This window comes from Vicia villosa, linkage group LG5 (genome assembly GCF_029867415.1).
Source record: "Vicia villosa cultivar HV-30 ecotype Madison, WI linkage group LG5, Vvil1.0, whole genome shotgun sequence".
In the NCBI taxonomy this organism is placed as follows: Eukaryota; Viridiplantae; Streptophyta; class Magnoliopsida; order Fabales; family Fabaceae; genus Vicia; species Vicia villosa.
Genome location: NC_081184.1, coordinates 151,932,238 through 151,953,073, shown reverse-complemented (window position 1 = coordinate 151,953,073; position 20,836 = coordinate 151,932,238). Strand labels below are relative to the sequence as shown.

The 20,836-nt window shown below is 34.9% G+C and overlaps 2 protein-coding genes across 3 annotated transcripts; both read right to left on the bottom strand.

Moving 5' to 3' along the window:
• Nucleotides 1–69: 69 nt before the first annotated feature.
• Nucleotides 70–4,997, bottom strand: LOC131603230 (tRNA(His) guanylyltransferase 2-like). Of its 2 annotated transcripts, none has more exons than XM_058875519.1 (4): nt 4,834–4,997; nt 2,793–4,447; nt 1,447–2,582; nt 70–1,340 (listed from the first exon to the last, which is right to left on the bottom strand). In XM_058875519.1, exons 2-3 carry the CDS (start codon nt 4,327–4,329, stop codon nt 2,545–2,547), a joined length of 1,575 nt encoding a protein of 524 aa, XP_058731502.1. In that variant the 5' UTR covers nt 4,330–4,447; nt 4,834–4,997; the 3' UTR covers nt 70–1,340; nt 1,447–2,544. The 2 variants fall into 2 exon arrangements, with proteins under 2 accessions (XP_058731502.1, XP_058731504.1); XM_058875521.1 differs by having other exon boundaries at nt 73–1,340; nt 1,447–1,924.
• A 9,755-nt stretch (nt 4,998–14,752) lies between these two features.
• LOC131603229 (UDP-N-acetylglucosamine transporter ROCK1-like) lies at nt 14,753–20,461 on the bottom strand. Its single transcript, XM_058875518.1, has 7 exons — nt 20,149–20,461; nt 18,217–18,265; nt 17,875–18,101; nt 16,526–16,724; nt 16,293–16,436; nt 15,690–15,764; nt 14,753–15,085 (listed from the first exon to the last, which is right to left on the bottom strand). Exons 1-7 carry the CDS (start codon nt 20,265–20,267, stop codon nt 14,924–14,926), a joined length of 975 nt encoding a protein of 324 aa, XP_058731501.1. The 5' UTR covers nt 20,268–20,461; the 3' UTR covers nt 14,753–14,923.
• Nucleotides 20,462–20,836: the final 375 nt, after the last annotated feature.

Sequence of the window (20,836 nt, the reverse complement as noted above, 5' to 3'; positions counted from 1 at the left end):
CATTAGGGTTAATCAATTAGTATCACTTTTGTAATGCCTATAATCGATTAAAGATACCCATAATTGATTAGTAGCGTTGTTGGTATAATTGATTTCTTTGTTTGGTTATAGAGATAAGCCTATGAAATATCTGTTTGGTTATTGAGATAATGATGTGAAAATTTCTGTTTGATTCTTGAAATTAATTGGTCAAACTCTTTACTAGGTTAGTGAGCCCAGGTTTAGAAGAGATCCGTTTTGTTTGGGGATCAATCTGAGTAAAATCTCTCATTTCGCTTGTAAGAAGGTTAATGAATCATAGGCATAACCTGCAAAAGCTGAGAGTTAATGATAAACTAGAAGAAATTATTGGGAGAGAAGAAATTAACTTAATAGGTCTGACAATGAACTGAACAGTTGGGCCTTCGCTCCTCAATTGGGTTCTATCATAGGAGGTATGTTAATTTTACTACATTTCACAAGGTGGGTAAGGAATTAAAGTAAGTAATAATAAGGTGGACAGAGACAAATTCATTTATGTAGAGATCAACACCCTTTTCGATGTTGAAGCTGTGCAGAACCACAGATCTACTAAGTTATGCATTTGCAAAGATGGGAGCACGGGTTGACCCCAACATATTATTTCCACCTGTAGAAAATAGCACCAAACCATGTCACACTATGTTTCTTCATGAGGTACTTTTGAATAAACGAGATGGGCACAGTACCATCCCTGTGATTAAGGTAAATATCTCAAACATGTCAAAGATAGCATAATCTTCAAAGACTTTTCAAGATAATCCCACGAGTAAACAAGTATGATGATAACCATAAAATCAGCTTCCACAAATGTCTGGCATTTCTGTTAAAGCTCCAAAAGTATGTTAAAAGAATTAATATCCTTTACATCCATTGAGTAAATATGAGAGTGGACAAAATAAGAAAAAGAAAAAAACAGAAACTTATGTTCTCCGAACATGTGTACCTTCTCAGCAAATTGTTCCAAAATTTTAGTTTTAATTACTTGTAACTGACTACAATAGCTGCCAGATCAAAGGGAGTGTTCTTTTTCACCATTACTGTGGTAATGTATATCATAGAGACCCAATCTGTACAGGATGCTTATTTGCTTGTGATAGCAGAATTGCAAGGAAACACACATAATATGTTCAAGGAGGAAGGGGAAATAACTATCCAACTTCTATAAGCAAAATTCTGGTAAGGAGTAACTTTGCATGTTTCTCTTAACTTGAGACTAGGCCTAACTCAATCCCAAAAAACATAAAGACTACATGAGTTGAAAAAGTTGCTTTATTCTTGAATAGCAAGCCGAGATATGTTGCAAGGAAATTCCCCCATTCCTGAATAACAAGATCAATGAATGTTTTAGGATCCATAGAAGAAAAATAGCTTATGATTAATAAGATCAATAGAATAGAGGGTGCATATAGAAAGGTGGTAACTTACTGGTCTTCTTATGCAACTAATGTAAACCAAATAGGACTGTTTTTCCTGTTGCACCTGCTCCCTGTTGCATCTAACACGAGTTGTGCTGAGGCAGACATCCCAGATGCTGCGGTTCTCTTCTGATTAGCAGGACACAGCCTTTTTCGCTTCACTGGTCCTGAAGGCAAGGTGTTTCCATCCTTGACATCTCCAAACTTTGTTTTATGACCATTACTCTTGTTCTTAGTTTTAGGCATGTGTAATTCACTCCGAACAGATGTAGGTGGCTCTGATTTGGTAATTTCAGACATCGCTAATCCACCGTGAGGAGTAACTGGAGACTCTACTTTGGCAAGAGGAGTCCCTTGTAAGTTTGACCTTGAGGACTTTGTTCTATTGCCTGCGCCCAGAGATCAGCCTTTCCTTCGGTAAGGTCCATATTGTTGTTTGTATCTTCATTAGGTCTATGTTTCTTAGAAGTCACAACTATGAAAGAACCCTACAAAAATATAACAACCATGCACGCGCATAATCACAAGTAAGTGTCATAATTGTTCAAGTAAAAGCCCGACCACAAATTGAAATGTAATGCAAGTCCTAGTGTCCTAAATTGAAACAGATGCTGAGTTTGCCAGAATATTTTCATTATCTGTTTCTTCTTTCTCTATGGAACCCAGTGTTGTCGACGGCGGATGGCGGTCCATGACGGAGATCCAAAATCCCGCCATACCGGTGGCTTCGCAGCACCGTTAGAGCAGAATATGGTAGTAAAACCCACAATATCGGCCGATATTTACCATTGCCGCGAGCCCGAAAAGGCGAAAACATCCATGTATATCCACTATGGCAGCCATGGGTCTGCTATTTGATAACACTGGTGGAACCTTCGGGGATAAAACTGCATCCATGTAAAGCAGCAGCCTTTCTTGTACCAGTTTTTGTTCTCTTTCCTGTAAAGCCTGTATGCGTTGAAACTTTGGGAGCACTAACCACCAATGATGAAGGGGATCTTTCCTTCCTTTTTGCTGGCAGGGGTATTGACGGAACAACTTCTTCGGGTTTAACCTTTTTTCGTTTAAAAGGAAATATTTTGGTCCTAATACCCCTAGCAGATTGTGATCAGGCCTGGAGTATGGTTGCTTTGCCAAGGTTATATGCTGTAATGGTGCAAAAAGACTAAAGGAAAGGATCTAAAGCTTGCATGCATATTTGCACTCACAATAACAAAATCTATGTAGTGCTTCCCAATTTCATTATCTTAAATAAGAAAATACAAATATTTATTCAAGAATATTAAACCAAACTAAACTAAAATAAAATTAGCAGCACAAAAATAAAGCAATAAAATTTTAATTATCGGACTCAACCTTTTCCATAAAGGATACCAGGGTGTTCTAGCCAAAAGGCTGATTCTATGATGTCAATATGTTTTACAATGACCTTTCCATAATTTTCAGAAGACTCTCCATTCTCCTGATGGATGAGAACATTGTCTAGCCTATCCCAAAAAACTGAGGATCCTAGTCGGAACATCACTGGCAATTTATTGTAGTCGATAGACAATTCCTCGATTTTTTTTTGCAGTTGAGCACCCTTTAAACTACGTTGAGCTTCCTTTTTGCTTTTACCAGATGCAACAAGCTTCCAGAAACAAGTGTTATATTGATTGTTTATGTGGCAATCCACTTGCCTCCATGAAAGATAGTCCAGTAATATCTCAGCAGATGGATAGCACACTGCTCGTGCATCAAAAGAAGGAGGGTAGTTTAACTCACTTTGAGGGAAGAAATCTTTCCATCTCATCACGTAAGTGGATGTGAAGAAAGACACAATGGCTGATACGATTTTACTAGCTCTCCTTCCATAAAGATCAGTGGAGTTCTTAAGAATGAAACTGTACTCATCACTAACCCCATAAGCAAATACTATATCCTGCCTAAATTCCTCTAAGACAGCCACTGCACATGAATTCATCAAGTTAAGAGCTCGATCATCATTTGGCTTCGCAAATTCATGTATCTCGGAAAATCTGTGGAAGTGGCATCCATCTATCCGAACTACAACCCATGTAGATGGCATCAACTTGCTATCAAATTCAAAGGACCTCACATACTCTGGTTTCACATTGTTAATCTCCTCTACAAAAACACCAAGCTCCTTCAAAAGAATAGAATGCTCATTCCAAAATCGTGGGCTTGCTATTTTCTTGGAATGCACTGTGATTATCTCTCTCCTTTGTCTTTTAACTGGAGCACCTGTTTCTGTGTACTTCACCACAGCCCCTACCATTGTCTTTAAAATACAGGAACCTTGTCGAAATATTGGATCCAGTGTATTGTAATTGACATTGAACTCGTCAAATAAAATATCATTTAAGTCACGTTTCTTGGCTCCATCCATGAACTCTTGTGCTTCCTTCTCATTCATCCCACGCTCAACAAGTCGCCAAAAGCATTGATCATACTGATTTTTCAAATGACATATATTTTGCCTCCACAAAAGATAAGCTTGAAGGGCATCTATGGATGCACAAGGTACAACTTGCCCATGGAAGGAAGGAGGAGAATGTAGTTCCTTCTGCGGAAAGAATTCACGCCATTTTCTCACAAAGACAGATGAGAAAAACGAAGAAATAATGGATAATACTTTGCTAGCTCGCCTTTCATAGAACTTGGTGCTTTTCTTGAAAACAAAGGTATACTCATCACTAAACCCATATGCAAGGACTACATCTGCAAACTCTTCGAGCACCGCAACAGCACAAGAGTTCATCAAATTCAAGAAATTTACATCATAAGGCTTGGGAAGTTTACAAGCATTGATCGAAACAAGGATGAAACTCGGAAACATCACCTCATCCTCAAGTTCAAAACCCTTGACATACTCATATTTGCTATTTGCCATATCTCACATAAAAATTTGTAAATCTGTTCTCTTTCTTCTCACAAGCAAACTATCATTCAGATGGTGGCCTTGTCTTCATGCAAGGAAGCAATACACTTATTCAGAAATAACAAAATTCCTGCATCAGTTTATTGACAATAAAAACTTCAATACAACCAACTCGTTTAATTAAACTAAATAACATAAAAAAAAATCAAAATGAAAGATAGTGAATTATAATTTCATTTCAGTAAGAACTAGGGTTAGGGTGGGAAAGGGCATTTCATGCTCTTTAACATGACCTAGGTCTGGTGGAAACAGTGAACCATACTTTTACTTTTAGGGACTGCATTAAAGGTACTAAGTTAGGGTTAAGTTCCCCTTTTGAATACAAATTTCATCAAATCGCAAATGAAAGGGATATACATGTATTGAAATCAGTCTGAAAACGTATGAAGATCCCTAAACAGTACTGTCGCGGAATAAAAAAAAAAAAACTAAAACAGAAGAAAAGAGAAACAGTACCTGTCGATGTATAAAAGAAAAAGCCTAGAATTATGGCGTTGGTGTACAGTGGGAATTGGGATCTAGATCATGCAGTGGTTGAAATTGTTATGGCGGCAATTTGTGGTGAATACCTGGCAATTAGGATTCGAATTTGTTTGTATGTTTACCATCTATTAGATTTTGTTAGCTCGGGCAGAATTACTAATAATTTTGTGGCTTAATATATATTTTCTCTGGTCATTAGTAAATATTCTTTTTTTAATTCATTAAATAATGAAATAATGAATGTATCTGGTCTTTTATGTAGACCAGATACATTGATTATTCAATGAACTTAAAAAGAGAATATTTGCTTATAATTAGGCCGGAGGAAGTATATTTAAAGGATCTTATTAACGAGTGCCCTCAAAACACTCTTTAAACATACTAAATAAAGAAAGTACTCTTTATAAAAGTCAACATTTCAATTTACAATACATTTTCAATGCAATGTTAATGCTAACTTGTGTCCCTAAATCCACAAGTAGAAATTTTATATTAAAAATAATAATAAAATTATTAATTATAAATTTGTATTAAATTTAATATATAATTTTCAAGAAAATTTTACTTTATTTATCTCTTAACCTGTGTCTTTGGGACACAAGTTAGCATTACTCGTATTTAAATGCATTTTGGATCTTTTAGGTGTTTATTTTTTTTTACTAGATTATAATTTTGGTCCCCCTATTTCGTCCAACTCATAAAATCAATTCTCCTATTTTATTTTTGGATCATAACAACATGTGTCATAACGACAAAAGTCCAAGAGAAAGATTACACCGGTACTATCCGGGAGAAAGAGATTCCCAATAAGTCACTTTCAAAGAAAGCACTTACAAAGTGAGGACAAACATTGATGAAATAGAAATCTTCCTGAAGAGTAATATCAATCTTGGCTAAAACATTCGCACATCTTACTTTGAAAAAATATAAATATTCCTGAAGAGTAATATCATTCTTGGCTAAAGCATCCGCCCACCTTTTAGGCGTTTTAAAAAACTGCTTCCCTAAAAAAATTTAAGATCAAGTTTCTTAATTTTGATAGTCTTTGAATTTTTGTGATTCCTGTTTGTGTACAAGGTGATAAAATCAAAGAGGAATAAAGAGAGAAAGTAAATGATAGCTACTATTCATTAAGGAAGAAAGAAATAATGATTGATACATTTATGACAACTACCACTAGTCTATTTATATACAAACAAAAGTGTCACACAGGCCCTGATAGAATAAACTTAACAACTAAGTTATCACTAGAATAATAAATACTAAATTATCCTCTAATACCATCCCTTAATTTAGAATTTCTAAAAACTAACTACACCAATTTCATTCCTTAGGCGAAGAAATTGATCTGTCTTGATTGCTTTAGTCAGAACATCTGCTAGTTGCTTCTTGGTGCTACAGTGCACAACTTCTAATACTCCATTCTGTACTTGACTTCTGAGAAAATGATATTTTGTCTCAATATGCTTGCTTCTCCCATGCAATATAGGGTTCTTGGCAAGATTGATTGCAGACTTGTTATCAATCATCAGCTTCAGAGGTTTATCTATCTTAACCTTCAGATCTTCCAATAGGTTCAGAATCCAAACATCTTGACATGCAGCTACAGCGCCTGCAATGTACTCAGCTTCACATGTTGACAAAGCAACAATAGATTGCTTCTTGGAACTCCAAGAAAGATGACCTCCTAGAAACTTAAACAAGTATCCAAAAGTACTTCTTCTATCAACTCTATCTCCACACCGATCAAAGTCAGAGTAGCTCATCAACTCTGATTCTGCCTTTCTTCCAGAAGGAAATAACACTCCATACTTCAGCGTTCCCTTAATATACCTCATAATCCTGACAGCAGCTTAGTAATGGGACCACTTTGGTTTACTCATGAATCTGCTGACCATTCCAACTGCATAACAAATATCAGGTCTAGTATTACACAAATACCTTAGAGAACCAATCAGCTGTTTGAAGGTTGTAGCATCCACATAATCACCTTCAGAATCAGAATCCAGTTTATGATTAGTTTCTGATGGTGTAGCAGCAACCTTAAAGTTCTGCAGCTTAAGTCTCTTCAGAAGTTCAAGTTCATACTTCAACTGATGCAAAATGATACCCTTCTCGGAGTACAAAATCTCCATCCCTAGAAAATATACCATATTTCCCAGATCTGTTATCTCAAACTCATTCATCAGAACTTCCTTGGACTTGACTATATCTTCTAGACAACTTCCTGTTAACAATATGTAATCAACATAGAGACACACCAGAATCATATTGCCTCCAGAATGTTGCACATAAACGCCATATTCAATTTCATATTTCTGAAACTTCTGCTTCTTAAAAAATGAATCAATCTTCAAATTCCAAGCTCTGGGCGCTTGTTTCAATCCATACAAGGCTTTATGCAACTTGTATACCATCCATTCCTGATTCTTTTTCACAAATCTAGGAGGCTGTGAGACGTATACCTTTTCTTGTAATAAACCATTCAGAAATGCAGACTTTACATTCAGACGCATCAAGGGACAACTTCTGTTTGCAGCAAGAGCAATCACTAATTTGATTGTTTCATGTCTAGCTACAGGTGCAAACACTTCAAAGTAATCTAGCCCAAGTTTCTGAAGAAAACCTCTAGCCACTAGCCTTGCTTTGTATTTTCCAATAGATCCATCTGGCTTCAATTTCACCTTGAAAACCCATTTAACGCTGATGGCTTTCTTCTCCTTCGGAAGTTTAATCAACTTCTAAGTCTTGTTTCTTTCTATAGCCTCAAGTTCTTCTTTCATGGCATTCAACCAGACTTTCTTCTTGAGAGCTTCTTCAATACCCACTGATTCAGAATCAACCAACATAGAACACTGAACGATTTCTCCCTTAGAATATACTTCAGTATCTTGCAGCATGTTGAAATCTGCAAACCTTCTTGGTATTTATCTGATTCTCTGTGGCCTCTGAACTTGTTCTGAAACTTCTAAAGAACCTCGAACAGTGTTATCTTCTAGACCTCATCCAGAATCATTACCTTCAGAAATACCACCTTCAAAACTACTTCGAGAAGCTTATCCTCCAGACCCTATGTCTTCATAGTTTTCCCTTCCAGAAGTATGATCACTATCAGATTCTGGATCATCGTCAGAATCTGGATTAGAATCAGATTCACTGTCAGAATCTTCCTCAGGTTCTGACTCATCTTCAAAGTTTTCAGAACTTGATTCATCTTCTGATTCTGATTCTGATTCGTCTCCAGAACTTCTTTGTTCTAACTCATTTTCAGAAGTTACTTCTAGTGTTGGCACTACACTAGAGTTTGATTGAGATTTACTCCAATCCCAAACTTTTGATTCTTTCACAATAACGTCTCTGCTGACTTCAACTTTATTAGTTTTTGGACAATAGAGCTTGTAAGCACCTGTACTGTGATACCCCACCAGTAACATTACTTTTCTTCTATCATCCAACTTTTGTCTCCTAGCTTCTAGAACATGTTTGTAATATACAGAAGCAAACACTTTCAGATGACTAACACTTTGCTTATCTCCAGTCCATTTCTCTAAAGGAACAATTTCTTTCAACTTCTTAGTGGGACACCTGTTCAGAACATATGCTGTTGTAGCAGCAACTTCTCCCCACAGAGTGTGAGGTAGCTTCTTCTCTTTCAGCATACTTCTGGACATATCAAGCAAAGTTTTGTTTCTTCTTTTAGCAAGACCATTGTGCTGAGGAATATATGGAGCAGTAACCTCATGTTCTATTCCATTATCCTCACAGAACTTCTGGAATTCTGTAGAGTTATACTCTCCTCCACCATTCGTTCAGAGAATTTTCAGCTTCTGACCACTATGCTTCTCAGCCTTCACCTTGAACTTCTGGAACTCAGTAAACACTTCATGCTTGAACTTGATGAGTGTTACCCATGTCATCCTTGTGAATTCATCCACAAAAGATACAAAATATTTGTTTCCTCCCAGTGAAGGTACTGGAAATGGTCCACATACATCAGAATGTACTACTCCCAAAGCATGCTTTGTACTTGGAACAACTTTTGATGTGAATGGTAATATGGGTTGCTTGACTTTCATGCATATCGCACATGACTTCTCAGGCTTCACAATCTTCGAAATACCATATACAAGCTTCTTAGAACTCATATGCCCTAGGCTTCTATAGTTCAAATGCCCCATCCTCTTGTGCCACAGCTTACTACCACCTTCAGTGCCTTCTGCACTAAGACACTTTGCTTCAGCTGTTTCTACATTCACTTTGAATGTTCTGTTGCTTCCCTGTTAAGACTTCATAACCAACTGCTGATTAGAATCATACAACGTCAGAAGATTATCCTTCATAATAATTGATGAGAAACCTTTCTCAATGAGCTGACCCACACTCATCAGATTGCTCTTAATGCCAGGAACATACCAAACGTCTTTGATTAGAAGATTATTCCCATTTTTCACTCTGACTTTGACATTTTACATACCTTCTGCATTAAGGTGCTTATCATCAGCACATTTGATTCTTGTTCTCCTTCTGGAGTCAAAATCTACCAGCCATTGTTTGTTTCCAGTCAAGTCATTTTAACTCAGAAGCCATCAGTAGAACAGGTTCATCATCAGAATCTCCTCTGGCTAAATTTGCTTCTTCTGATTTCCTTCCCTTGTTTTACCTACAATCTCTAACAAAGTGGTCAAACTGTTTACAACAGTAACATTGAACATTCTTCTTGTCGTACTTCTCATTTCCCTTCAGATATTTCTTCTCATCAGAAGTTAAGATTTTTTACTTCGAGAATCTATCACCACGTCCATTCTGCTTCTGGTCCTTCTTGACAAAAGAAGCTTTTTGAGCTTGCTCAACTTCCCTCTCAAAAGTTCTCTCAGTCAGACGCAACTCTTGTACTTCTAAATTGTTTTGCAACTCTTCTATTCTCATGGTTTTCAGATCTTTAGAATGTTCAATGGATACCACAATGTAATCAAATTGAGGGGTAAGCGACCTCGAAATCTTCTCAATGATTACTTGTTCGAAAAGTGTTTCTCCACAAGCTTTCATCTCAGAAACCTTCTTATTATTCTTCATGTTGAGATTTTCATACTGCTTTCTGAGAGACTGAAGCTTCACCTTTTTTACTGATGCGTCACCACCGTAACATCTGACCAGTATATCCCACGCCTCCTTCGACGTCGTCGAATCAGCAATCTTCTCACACACATTCGCATCCATACACTGATGGATGTAGAACAATGCTTTATGATCCCTCTTCCTTGTAGCTCTCTGCGCCTCTTTCTGTTGCATCTGCTGCAACCTGAACGTATCCTTCAGTGACAAGATCTAGAACATCTTGAGCACCAAATAATACACGCATCTGAATCATCCAACGATTCCAGTTTTTTCCATCAAACACTGGAAGTTTGGTATTCAAATTGCTTCCCCCACTCATCTTAAACCTTGTACAGTACACTCAGATTTTCACTCACACAGTGTTTCCCAAAAAAAACCACAGAATCATAAAATGTGATTCTGTTCAGATTTTGTTCAAAGATTCAACAAGAACCCATAATCAAAATCAAACACACACAGCTCACGTTTCACTCGTGTTTCCCGTGTATTTCCCGGTGGTTCTGGATCAGAACCGGAGCTCTAGATGCCAATTGTTAGTGTACAAGGTGATGAAATCAAAGAGGAATAAATAGATAAATCAAAGAGGAATAAATAGAGAAAGTAAATGGTGGCTGCTATTCATTACCAAAGAAAGAAATAATGATTGATATATTTATGACAACTACTACTAGTCTATTTATATACAAACAAAAGTGTCACGTAGGCTCTAGTAGAATAAACTTAACAACTAAGTTATCACTAGAATAATAAATACTAAATTACCCTCTAATAATTCCCTCCACTTTTACATATGTGACATGCATGATTAGGATAAATAATTATTTTTAATTAAATGACAAAGGTAATTAGGATATTTATTAATTATAGAATAAATTATAGTTAATTATTTTAATTACTACTTTTGTAAATTAATTAATTAATTAATTAAAATTTTAAAAAACATCCAGACCCGAGCTTTTGGCTTTTGGCTTGTGCCATTTAAGTGACATATGCATCTTCCTTGTGTTCTTTAGTTTTACATCAGACCCGAGCAAAATTGCTCCATTTAGACTATGGCTTGTCCTATTCAACTCATCATAATCTTCTCTATCCAGATTTGTAAAGGCGTTGCTCAGTTAATAGTTAATACCAAACTACTACCATTCCTTCCATACAGAAAGCTCTAGCCTTGTCTAGTGAGCTTGGTGGATTCTGTTAGTGTTATATTTATATAGTTAAGGAGACTATGATGATTATTTTATGTCGTTGTTTAGTTTCACAATATGCAATTGTTATTTGTATACTGCTTTTGTTAAATTAATTCCAATTTGAACTTTATTAGAATTGTTTTATGCATTGAACTTCAGTAAGAGATACTCGTGGAATTAAATTGGCTCTAATGGATTGACAATAGATGATGCAGAGACAACTTTATGATCTTTTACTGCAAAATTAGACTTAGCACCTTTTTATGCACTGGCTGCCACACATCAATTAATAACATTTGACACAGAATGAGGTTTTTTATTATTTGGCAATGACAAAAGTTGTTGGCCAAGTTGATACAACTAGGGTGACAATTGGATCCATTAAGTTAAAATCCATCTGATCCATCCACTAAAAAATTCATCCAATCCATTCACCACATACAAAATAAGTTAATGGATGGATTAAATTCATCCATTTATATACACGGATAGATCCAATCCATCCAACACATTTTGATAATCCAACGAATTATTTTTATTTTATACTTTAAATTATTATTTTTTAAAATAATAAAATTTGAAAATACAAAAAATCGGGTTTTTTCATAAAATTGAAATATTGAGTTTTTTTCGAAAAAACAAAAAATCAAGTTTTTTCGAAAAAACAAAAAATCGAGATTTTTTCGAAAAATAAAAAAATCGAGTTTTTTTTTAAAAAATGAAAAGTCGAATTTTATTTCGGAAAAACGAAAAAATCGAGTTTTTCGGTAAAACGAAAAAAATCAAGTTTTTTCGGAAAAACGAAAAATCGAGTTTTTTTTCGGGAAAACCGAAAAGCCGAGTTTTTTCGGGAAAATGAAAAGTCGAGTTTTTTCGAAAAAACAAAAAAACCGAGTTTTTTTTAGAAAATCGAAAAGTCGAGTTTTTTTGGGAAAAACAAAAAATCGAGTTTTTTCGGAAAAACAGAAAAGTGAGTTTTTTTTCTGGAAAACGAAAAGTCGAGTTTTTTTCTGAAAACAAAAAGTCGAGTTTTTTCGGAAAAACAAAAAAAATCGAGTTTTTTGGAAAACAAAAAGTCGAGTTTTTTTTCAGACAATAAAAAAGTCGAGTCTTTCGGAAAAACAAAAAAATCGAGTTTTTTTCAGACAATCGAAAAGTCGAGTTTTTTTGGGAAAAACAAAAAATCGAGTTTTTTTCGAAAAAATAAAAAGTCGAGTTTTTTTCCAGAAAAACGAACAATCGAGTTTTTTCGAAAAAATGAAAAATCGATTTTTTTCAGAAAAACAAAAAATTCAAGTTTTTTCGAAAGAACAAAAAATCGATTGTTTTTCAGAAAAACAAAAAATTAGTTTTTTTCGAAACAACGAAAAAAATATTTTAGAATATTTAAATTATATTTTTTTAAAATTTAAAAAAATATTAAGAATTTTTTAATTATTTTATGGATGGATGGATATCCATCTATTAGAAATATGTTAATGGATGGATTTTATTCTTTAATGGATGGATTGGATTTTTATTAAGAGAGTTTAATGGATTGATAATGTATTAATGGATTGATTTGGTTCATCCATTAACCATCCAATCCATATCCATCAAATCCATTCATTTTGCCACCCCTAGATACAACACTATGTTATGTATTTAATTAGGCCAGAACAAACCTATGGAGGAAAAATGAGTTTTCCTTATTACATGATGTTAAGCTAAATTCTTCCATAAGTTTAGAAGAATGCAAATTGTATATCTTATCTTATTTCCAACATTTATATGAATGGTTGTGTAGTTACCTAAATTGTTGAGAAGGTTGGAAGGCAAAGAACCCAACCAACATTGTCCTGAATATAGTTCAACACATAGTCACGAGGTTCGCAATTCGCTTCGATTCGTGGTACGAATTTGGGTATGCGGTTCGCCACTCTAAAAAAATTAAGTACGCATGGGGTATACATAGTCGGTATGCAAGAATTCTTGTTGAGCGCGGAATGAATGAAACTAAAGCTACGAGAATCATGCTGAGCGCGGAATGAATGATACTAAAGCGCAAGAATCCATGGTTAATATAATCATATTCAGTCCTGCATAAATTCTGTTGTCGAAAAAGCTATAATAATCTTGAAACTCCAGTTCATCAGGTTGCGCCAACCTTGCAACCTTCTTACCGTGGTTGACACATTTTAACAAATGTTTAAAAGAGTAATTGAAGATTTATGTTATCTCTCTCTCTCTCTCTCTCCCACACATGCATGGTCTAGATACAAAAGTAGCAGTGAAAGGTCTAATGTGCCTCCCAGAAAACCATCAGGCACGAAAGCATTTGCAATAGCAAGGACATATAGGAAAACATACGACACGTGAATCTAGGAAGACAATTCAGGGACATGTGAACTCAGGAAGTTGGTGCTTCAACATCGAATGAAGTTTTTCTTATTGTTCGTCGCGAGTGTATAGCTTTCTCTCTACGAACGGAGGCATATTGGGTCACTATATCATGTTTAATTCTTTCTTGGTTATCTGCAATTTTTCCTATAATCAAACAAGAAAAATCATGTCATAACCAAAGAAAGCATTGCCAAACTAAACAAAAAAAAAAGATTACAGATAACTCTAGATTTTGTTATGGACTAAGGGTTCGGATTTTAAATTTTGGACTATAGAACTAGAAAAATACGATGCAAAAACAATGCATGTACGGATCCTAAGCTCCAATGTTCAAAATTTCAAAGCAAATCGGTTTAGGACAAAGAAAAATGACATATCAATTGGATTTAAGTTTAATGTATCATACCTATAAACTATTTAGATAATGTGCATGCATGTCAAATCAAAAAAAGAAAAGAGAATGAGTCACTTACCAAATGTTTGCTCTATTTGATCTTAGATTGACAACAGTGTAGTGGAGTAGAACTTTAAAGATGTGCTAAGCTTCAATGCAATGGAGTAGAAGTTCTGAGAATGTTTGAAAAGAGATAGAACTATAGTATACTCTAATTTGCTCTCGATGACTTTGGTTTTGCTCTATTTGCATAAATAAAAAAGGAAAGGGAGAAGTAAAGGCGCGAATAGAAGGTCTGGATTCCAATCTCTATAGAAAATCCAAACATTAAACTCAGGTTCAAAAATTGGGCATATGTGTTGTATGTTGAGACACGTAAGGAATTCAATCTCTATGACTTATATGCTTCAAAGTCTAAATTGTTTTTAACTCTTGTTTTTTCGTGTTTCAAATAGAGCTTGATTCATATTAAATGCGTCTTAATTTTAAAATCCAGATTTTAAGGATATTTTTAAATTTTCGCTAGAGTGTGAGTAGGTCAGAGGGTATTGAACAATCTTCTAAAATTTATCTTTTCTTTCCTAATAGACGATATTCAGTTATTCGAATATTCAAACCTATAATGTTTAAGTTCATTGAAGAAAAAGGATTACAATAATTCTTTTAAAGTAAATCACTTTCAACAACAGTATATATATAATATATGTCTTCTGCAACATAACTTTCAAAATGAACCCCTTTCGGACCTCTATCACACATTGAAGAAAAGACCAAAATAAATGGCTCTTCAAACGATTCAGAATGAAAAAGAGAATAGAAAAATAAAAGTATATATAACATCCTCATTCTATTGAGATCGAGCAGACATTGAAAACAATTCTTGCCTTCTATCATTTACAATATACTTATATATTGTGTATATAAAACAAAGGAGCTTCATTGGGGAACTAATGAAGTAACTTCTCCTTACTCTGGAAGTCAAGTTTTATGATTCCTTCTTCTTAACCTGGTAGGGGTATTTCTGATATATTGAAATGCTACAGACCACGAGTGGAAGAGCCACGACACAATATAATGACGGCGGTTTTCCTTCAAAAATGAATTGTAGTAATGCTGTTACGAGTAAAGCTGAGACAATGACAAATCCCTGCGACAACAGTGAAGGAAAACCACTTAAGTAAATTTGCACAAATCAGAAAATATGAAGGATATCTTTTTCCCAGAGTCCTGGTAAAATGAGTTTCGAAGTCATAGAATTGTCATCATGTTCAGTAACTGCAAAGTTCTTCTATTTCATATGGTCCAGTATCAAATTATCAATAACTCAAGCAAGTACCAAAAAAGATGTGCAATTACTGCCTCTATAGCTCCACCAGTAAAGTGAAATAATAATCCCTCTCCAAAAATAATATATATTAGATAGAATGTTGATTAAAGCCACTAAAGCTAAGAGAAAACTAAATCATATCATGAAATAATACAGAGATATAGGGTTGGCTTGGTGGTTGGAGTGAGCGACGTGAAGTTGATGGTTCTATCCCCACCCACAATATAAAACTAAAATACTAACATTTGTTATTAAAAAAACAAAATCAAATGCAGAGAAGCTGTTTCCTACAATCAACCACATGATATAGGATGTGAAAACAGTATTAACTAACAAGGACCAGCTACCATCTGATGACAGTTTTCATCCGTCATCTGTGGATAGTACATCCCAAAACTAATTGAGCTCACAAAGTAAACCTTACCTTTCGAACACCACCAGCATGGCTTGTAACTAAACCAACAAGAATTCCACCAAGGGCATTCAAAATTACTGGGATCTGAAATGAATTAAAAACAATATGCAACTGTTCAAGTTGATGTAGATCAATATATATTAAAGACAGTTACTACGTGAGGATAACAATGCCCGTGACAAGGCACTAAATAGTCCGTATTGTAGATTTTGAATTTTTTTTAACACACTAATCAATACAATTAACAAGTTGATAACACTTTCATCAGCTAGAAACACAAATGTATGTGATTTAACTCGATGCAAAAAATAAAAATTCCAGAACCACAGATGCAAGGCATTTTAGTCATGTTAGTGAAAGTTGATATGCAGTTAGGGTAATCAACAGAAACTATTAAACCCTCCTCTCCAAAAAAATTGATATTGATTTGATCCTGAAAACCTATTGGTCCAAATTTACATGTACATGCATGTGATTAGGATAGAGGGTGTGATTTTAATTTTCAAGACTGATGTGATGGTTGTATTAGCTTTTACAGGCAGGGACAAAACAACAATCTAACTGGCTCCAAGGAATTTTATCCCAAAAGAAAAATATCGGTAAGAACATTACCCAAGTTAGAGCAGTCCAACCATGAAAAAATCCATGACGTCTCATAGCTTCCCCATCTGGAGATTTCAAGGTACTGGTAAGCAAGCATATACTTCCAACAATAGACATTTCTACAGTCATTAGGTATGATGAGTGTTTCTTAACCTGTGACAGAAGAAATCAATTGGATGAATAAAAATATTAATCAATTCAGAAAACTTAGGTTTGAACTGAAAATTGAAAGTTCTGGTAACCTGAGAAGCCCATTGGCACAGGGAAGAAGCTAGTCCAGAGAGCACTGAAGCAATTAATACAGGAATTATCCCATAGAATAAAGCTTGATCAGCATTAGCACTAGTAGAATTTTTGTTAGAGCCTTCACCAACACTTAGTAAAACTGCTGCGGCTAATAACAAGAACAAGGCTCCAATTTGTTGAATTGTTTGTTTTTGCCTGTATTAAGTATTAGAATTCAGGTTTATTGCTAGATTTATAACAGTCTGAATATGAATGGTAGATGTAATAAGTTGCTAACCCCTAACCTCATATTCCAATTTTATTTAATAATCAGGTAAAGTACTAGTACTACAAGTATAAGTCCAAGCCTTCCAAAACAGCAAGACAAATAAACTTAACCCTAATTTTTTAACACTCTGCCTCCCGTTAATAACCTTATACCAACACTAAGCTTTAACTTGTTTCAAATAGCGGAGTTACGGACCTGGCATAAAACAACATATCCAGTTTTAATAGGAAGCTGTCATCAAGAAGAGAAAACAACTTGAACCATCCAAGTGCAACCAAGTGAAGAGAAGCAATGCTGAATGACCCAGAGGCCAAAAAAAGCACATGGAAGAAATACAGATACCAATCAAGAGAAGAAGATAAGAGAAACCACTTAGAAGAATCTCCCAGGAAAAACCTGTTAGGTAACACCGCCCAAGACGTTGTTACTCAGCTCATTAGCTGGTTGGAAATAGTTAGGTTGGGATAGATAGAGGATTAGACAGTAATGTATCCAAGTAAGAGGAAGGGATTCGAACGAGGATTTCTTGTCATATGAGAGAAAATAAGGATGTTGAGGCTAGGGAGGTTGCAGACCTTCAAAGATCTGCAATATTGTAATTAAGAAGATTTTCCCAGAAAAGGGTCATAAGATACCAGGTTCCTAACATCATCCTAAGAAAGTGCTACAGATCCATGCAAATTACTGAACAAGAAATCAACATCATCTAGAATGCCGAAAAAAACAGCAAGTGAAGTACGCCAAACCCTACAAAACATGGTTGAAGATGCTGGAAAACACCTAACTTCACATTTCTGACCTCAATTTGACACAGAGTTCAAGAAAGTGACTGGCCTCAAAGAAAACAGCTTGCACAAAAGTTACACCATGACTGGCCAAAATCACAAGAACCAGGAACAACTCCTGCTCTACAGAATAGATTAACTTCAATTTTTTATGCTGAAACAATGGCTAATGAATGAAACCATTAACTTAACACATGGATAACAGTTTAACATCTCCACTTAGATATATTTGAACAAATGGGACTTTACAAAAATAGCAAAGATATTAACATTTGTTATAGCAGGAGCATACCTCAACATGAAATATGTAAATAATGCAGTGAAAAATATTTTTGTCTGATTCAGAATTGAGAATGTGAGTGAATCAAGATTCTTGTAAGAAATCTGCAACAAACTATTTTGCAGTGCATATATAGCTGCAGGAAGTGCTGATGCAGTCAATGCACCGACCAAAGTCCATTCTTTATACATTCTTCCCAGACTACCTTCTTTTGTCATGAAGTACAATGCAAATATAACCTAAAAAGCAGATTAAAAATACACATAAATTTTCCCAATAATAATAAAAAACCATGTACAGTACATGCTTTCTGAAAAAACATGCCAAATCCATTCGGTACATTTCAAGAGTTACCTTTGCAGCCTCGCATGCCAAAACGGATGAAGTCACAATAACTTCACGGCTGTTGGAAGAGGGAAAAGTAAGTTATTAAGGCATTCTTCACATGGTCATTCACAATAGCAATGTTAATTCAAGGATCATGCATAAGGAGATGAATGACTAATGATATTAAATCCATCAATCACATGGAGAAATGTATTTTTTAACCTAAGTTAAAAGTGACATCACAGACAAGTTATGATGACTAGTTGATTACTATACTAGTGACAAATTCATAGCCATGTTTGAACACATAACCAGATATGTAAGCCAGTATCATACCATATAAATTTGGTGCTGATACAGGCAGGATGAAGTGTGAATAAGATATAAGATAAGAAATCTACAATGACATTTGGTGATTTTCGAATCATCGGTATCTCTTTTCATTTTGATGTTTGAAGTTCATCTAGGAAAAACTAGGCATCACTGATTAAATTTTAAAAGCAAAGTGCTTATGTTATGATTTATGCTTTTGTTAATTCTGAAAGTTTCGTAAAAACGATGAGTCGTTGTTTTTCAGAATTTTTTGTACTAGTACCCATGCTTTGGAAAAATGAAGGCACACACTTGCTAAAACCACAATCCTATATAAAGAAAAAGAAATGTATCCAAATCTAAACAAGAGTTGATAGCAAAACGATCAAATATAAGCTTATAAAAATTAATTCCAGGCCTCATATATAAGAAGAAGAAAAAAATGCAAGGGCTATGCTAGGTTTGTGCAAACTAATATCACAATAATGGCAATGAAAATCATAAAGTAGTTTTGGACATAGTCAGAAACTAAAACCATAGACAAGGGTATACAAGTGGTTGTTGCCTTCTCATTTAAACTCATCTTGACCGAAAATTCCAACTTCTTAGCCGATTAATTGCTACCAGCAAAAAAAGTGTGAATAAATGCTGAATTTCTAGGATCCTAATTCAGGATAAAACCATGCTCTACTCAACAGTAAGGCCATCCACATGTTTAACAGAAACATCAATAAAATTGAAGATAGAATCCCTCATTTCTCTTCCACTTCCCTCCTTTCCCCTCTAACCAACAAAACATGGATACTCTAAAATATATGCTGTATCGTATCTGATACATACCAATACGTTGATACACTCGGATACCCCGCTGATACTTATTGAAGGAGTATCCTATTTTTTTATTTAAAAAATAAAAAATTCCGATATGTCTCAATACTCCGATATGCTGCGGATACAGCTAGTTAATCTCATGAGTATTCATATTTCTAGAACATGAATCAATCTTCCTCATCCTTAATTCTTCTTTTCTCAACTTTAATTACCTCATCACTTTCATTTTTCTATTACAAGAATCAAACTTTTTCTCTAATTACTTTTCTCATTTGGTTTCTGTTAGAGAACGATCTAACTAATGTTTAATTTTAATTTTTTATATACATATCTTAAACGTATCGTATTCTAAAATTTTCAATTACTGACGTATATCCATATCGAATATGCATCTAATACCCGTATCGTGTCCGTGTTTCATTGCCTCTTACAAAACACTGTATAAAGATATTTATTCTTTTTTTTCATTTGATCAACTTCAAAACACCTCCATAGGATATATTCTTTTCTTTATAATTGATCAACTAAATTCCTTCTATTCTTTTTCCTTTGTGTCAATCGGAATTCTACATAGCGTTATCAGAGCAAGAGCTAACTTTAATATGTTTAGATATTTAGCTTAGTCATTTGAATTATGTTAATCTTGTAACAATCCTACTACACCTAGTCACAGCCAATCTTACAAATAAAACTGCATAGTGCATATTTCACATAATGATCCAAACAGTGATTATTTACTATGCCAAACCAAAAAAAAGACGAACAAAATCTCACTCTTAGAACATAAAGTTGAATTTGAGAAGGTGAAAGAAAAACCTGATGAAGCGTTTGGAAATCAAAGGTTGAGCACCGTATTGGAGAGCGAGGAGAAAGGAAAAGAGAAGAATCCTTGCGTTGCTGCTCCGAGTGGCTCCTCTAGACTTGGGGGGAGCCATTCGAAGGCTTTGTGTTTAGCTTTCAGTTCTGATTCTTCTGGTTTCGATTCTCCGGTATGGCGATCGACGGATACCCAATACAACGGCCGCAACGACGTCGGTTACTGCTTACAATGCCATGCCCGCGAGTAAACGACGTCGTTGCATAGGGCAGTGCTTTTTAAGGAAAGTAGTCTAAGCAGATTAAATTAGCAATGAACGAAAAGTTAATGATAAATTAAGATTTTGAATAATGCAGATTTTTAGGAAGGTTAATAAACGACGTCGTTGCATAGGGCAATGCTACTTTTTAAAATGTTGCCTAAGCAATAATTAATAATCAAAGGCAACGGGTTCATAACCAAACCAACCAAATAAAAAACCGCAAACCAAATCAAACTAAATTGAAATTGCAAAAAAATCGTATTTGGTTCGGATTAGTTTGGATTAACTTTTAACAGAATAGCAAGAAGAAGAAGAGAGAATATTGGATAAAGTTGGAGAATTGAACTCAGCCACATAAAGTGTGATGGAAAAGTATATATACAAAAATACAAAAAGAGAAAAAGAAGGGAAAGCTAATTCTATTT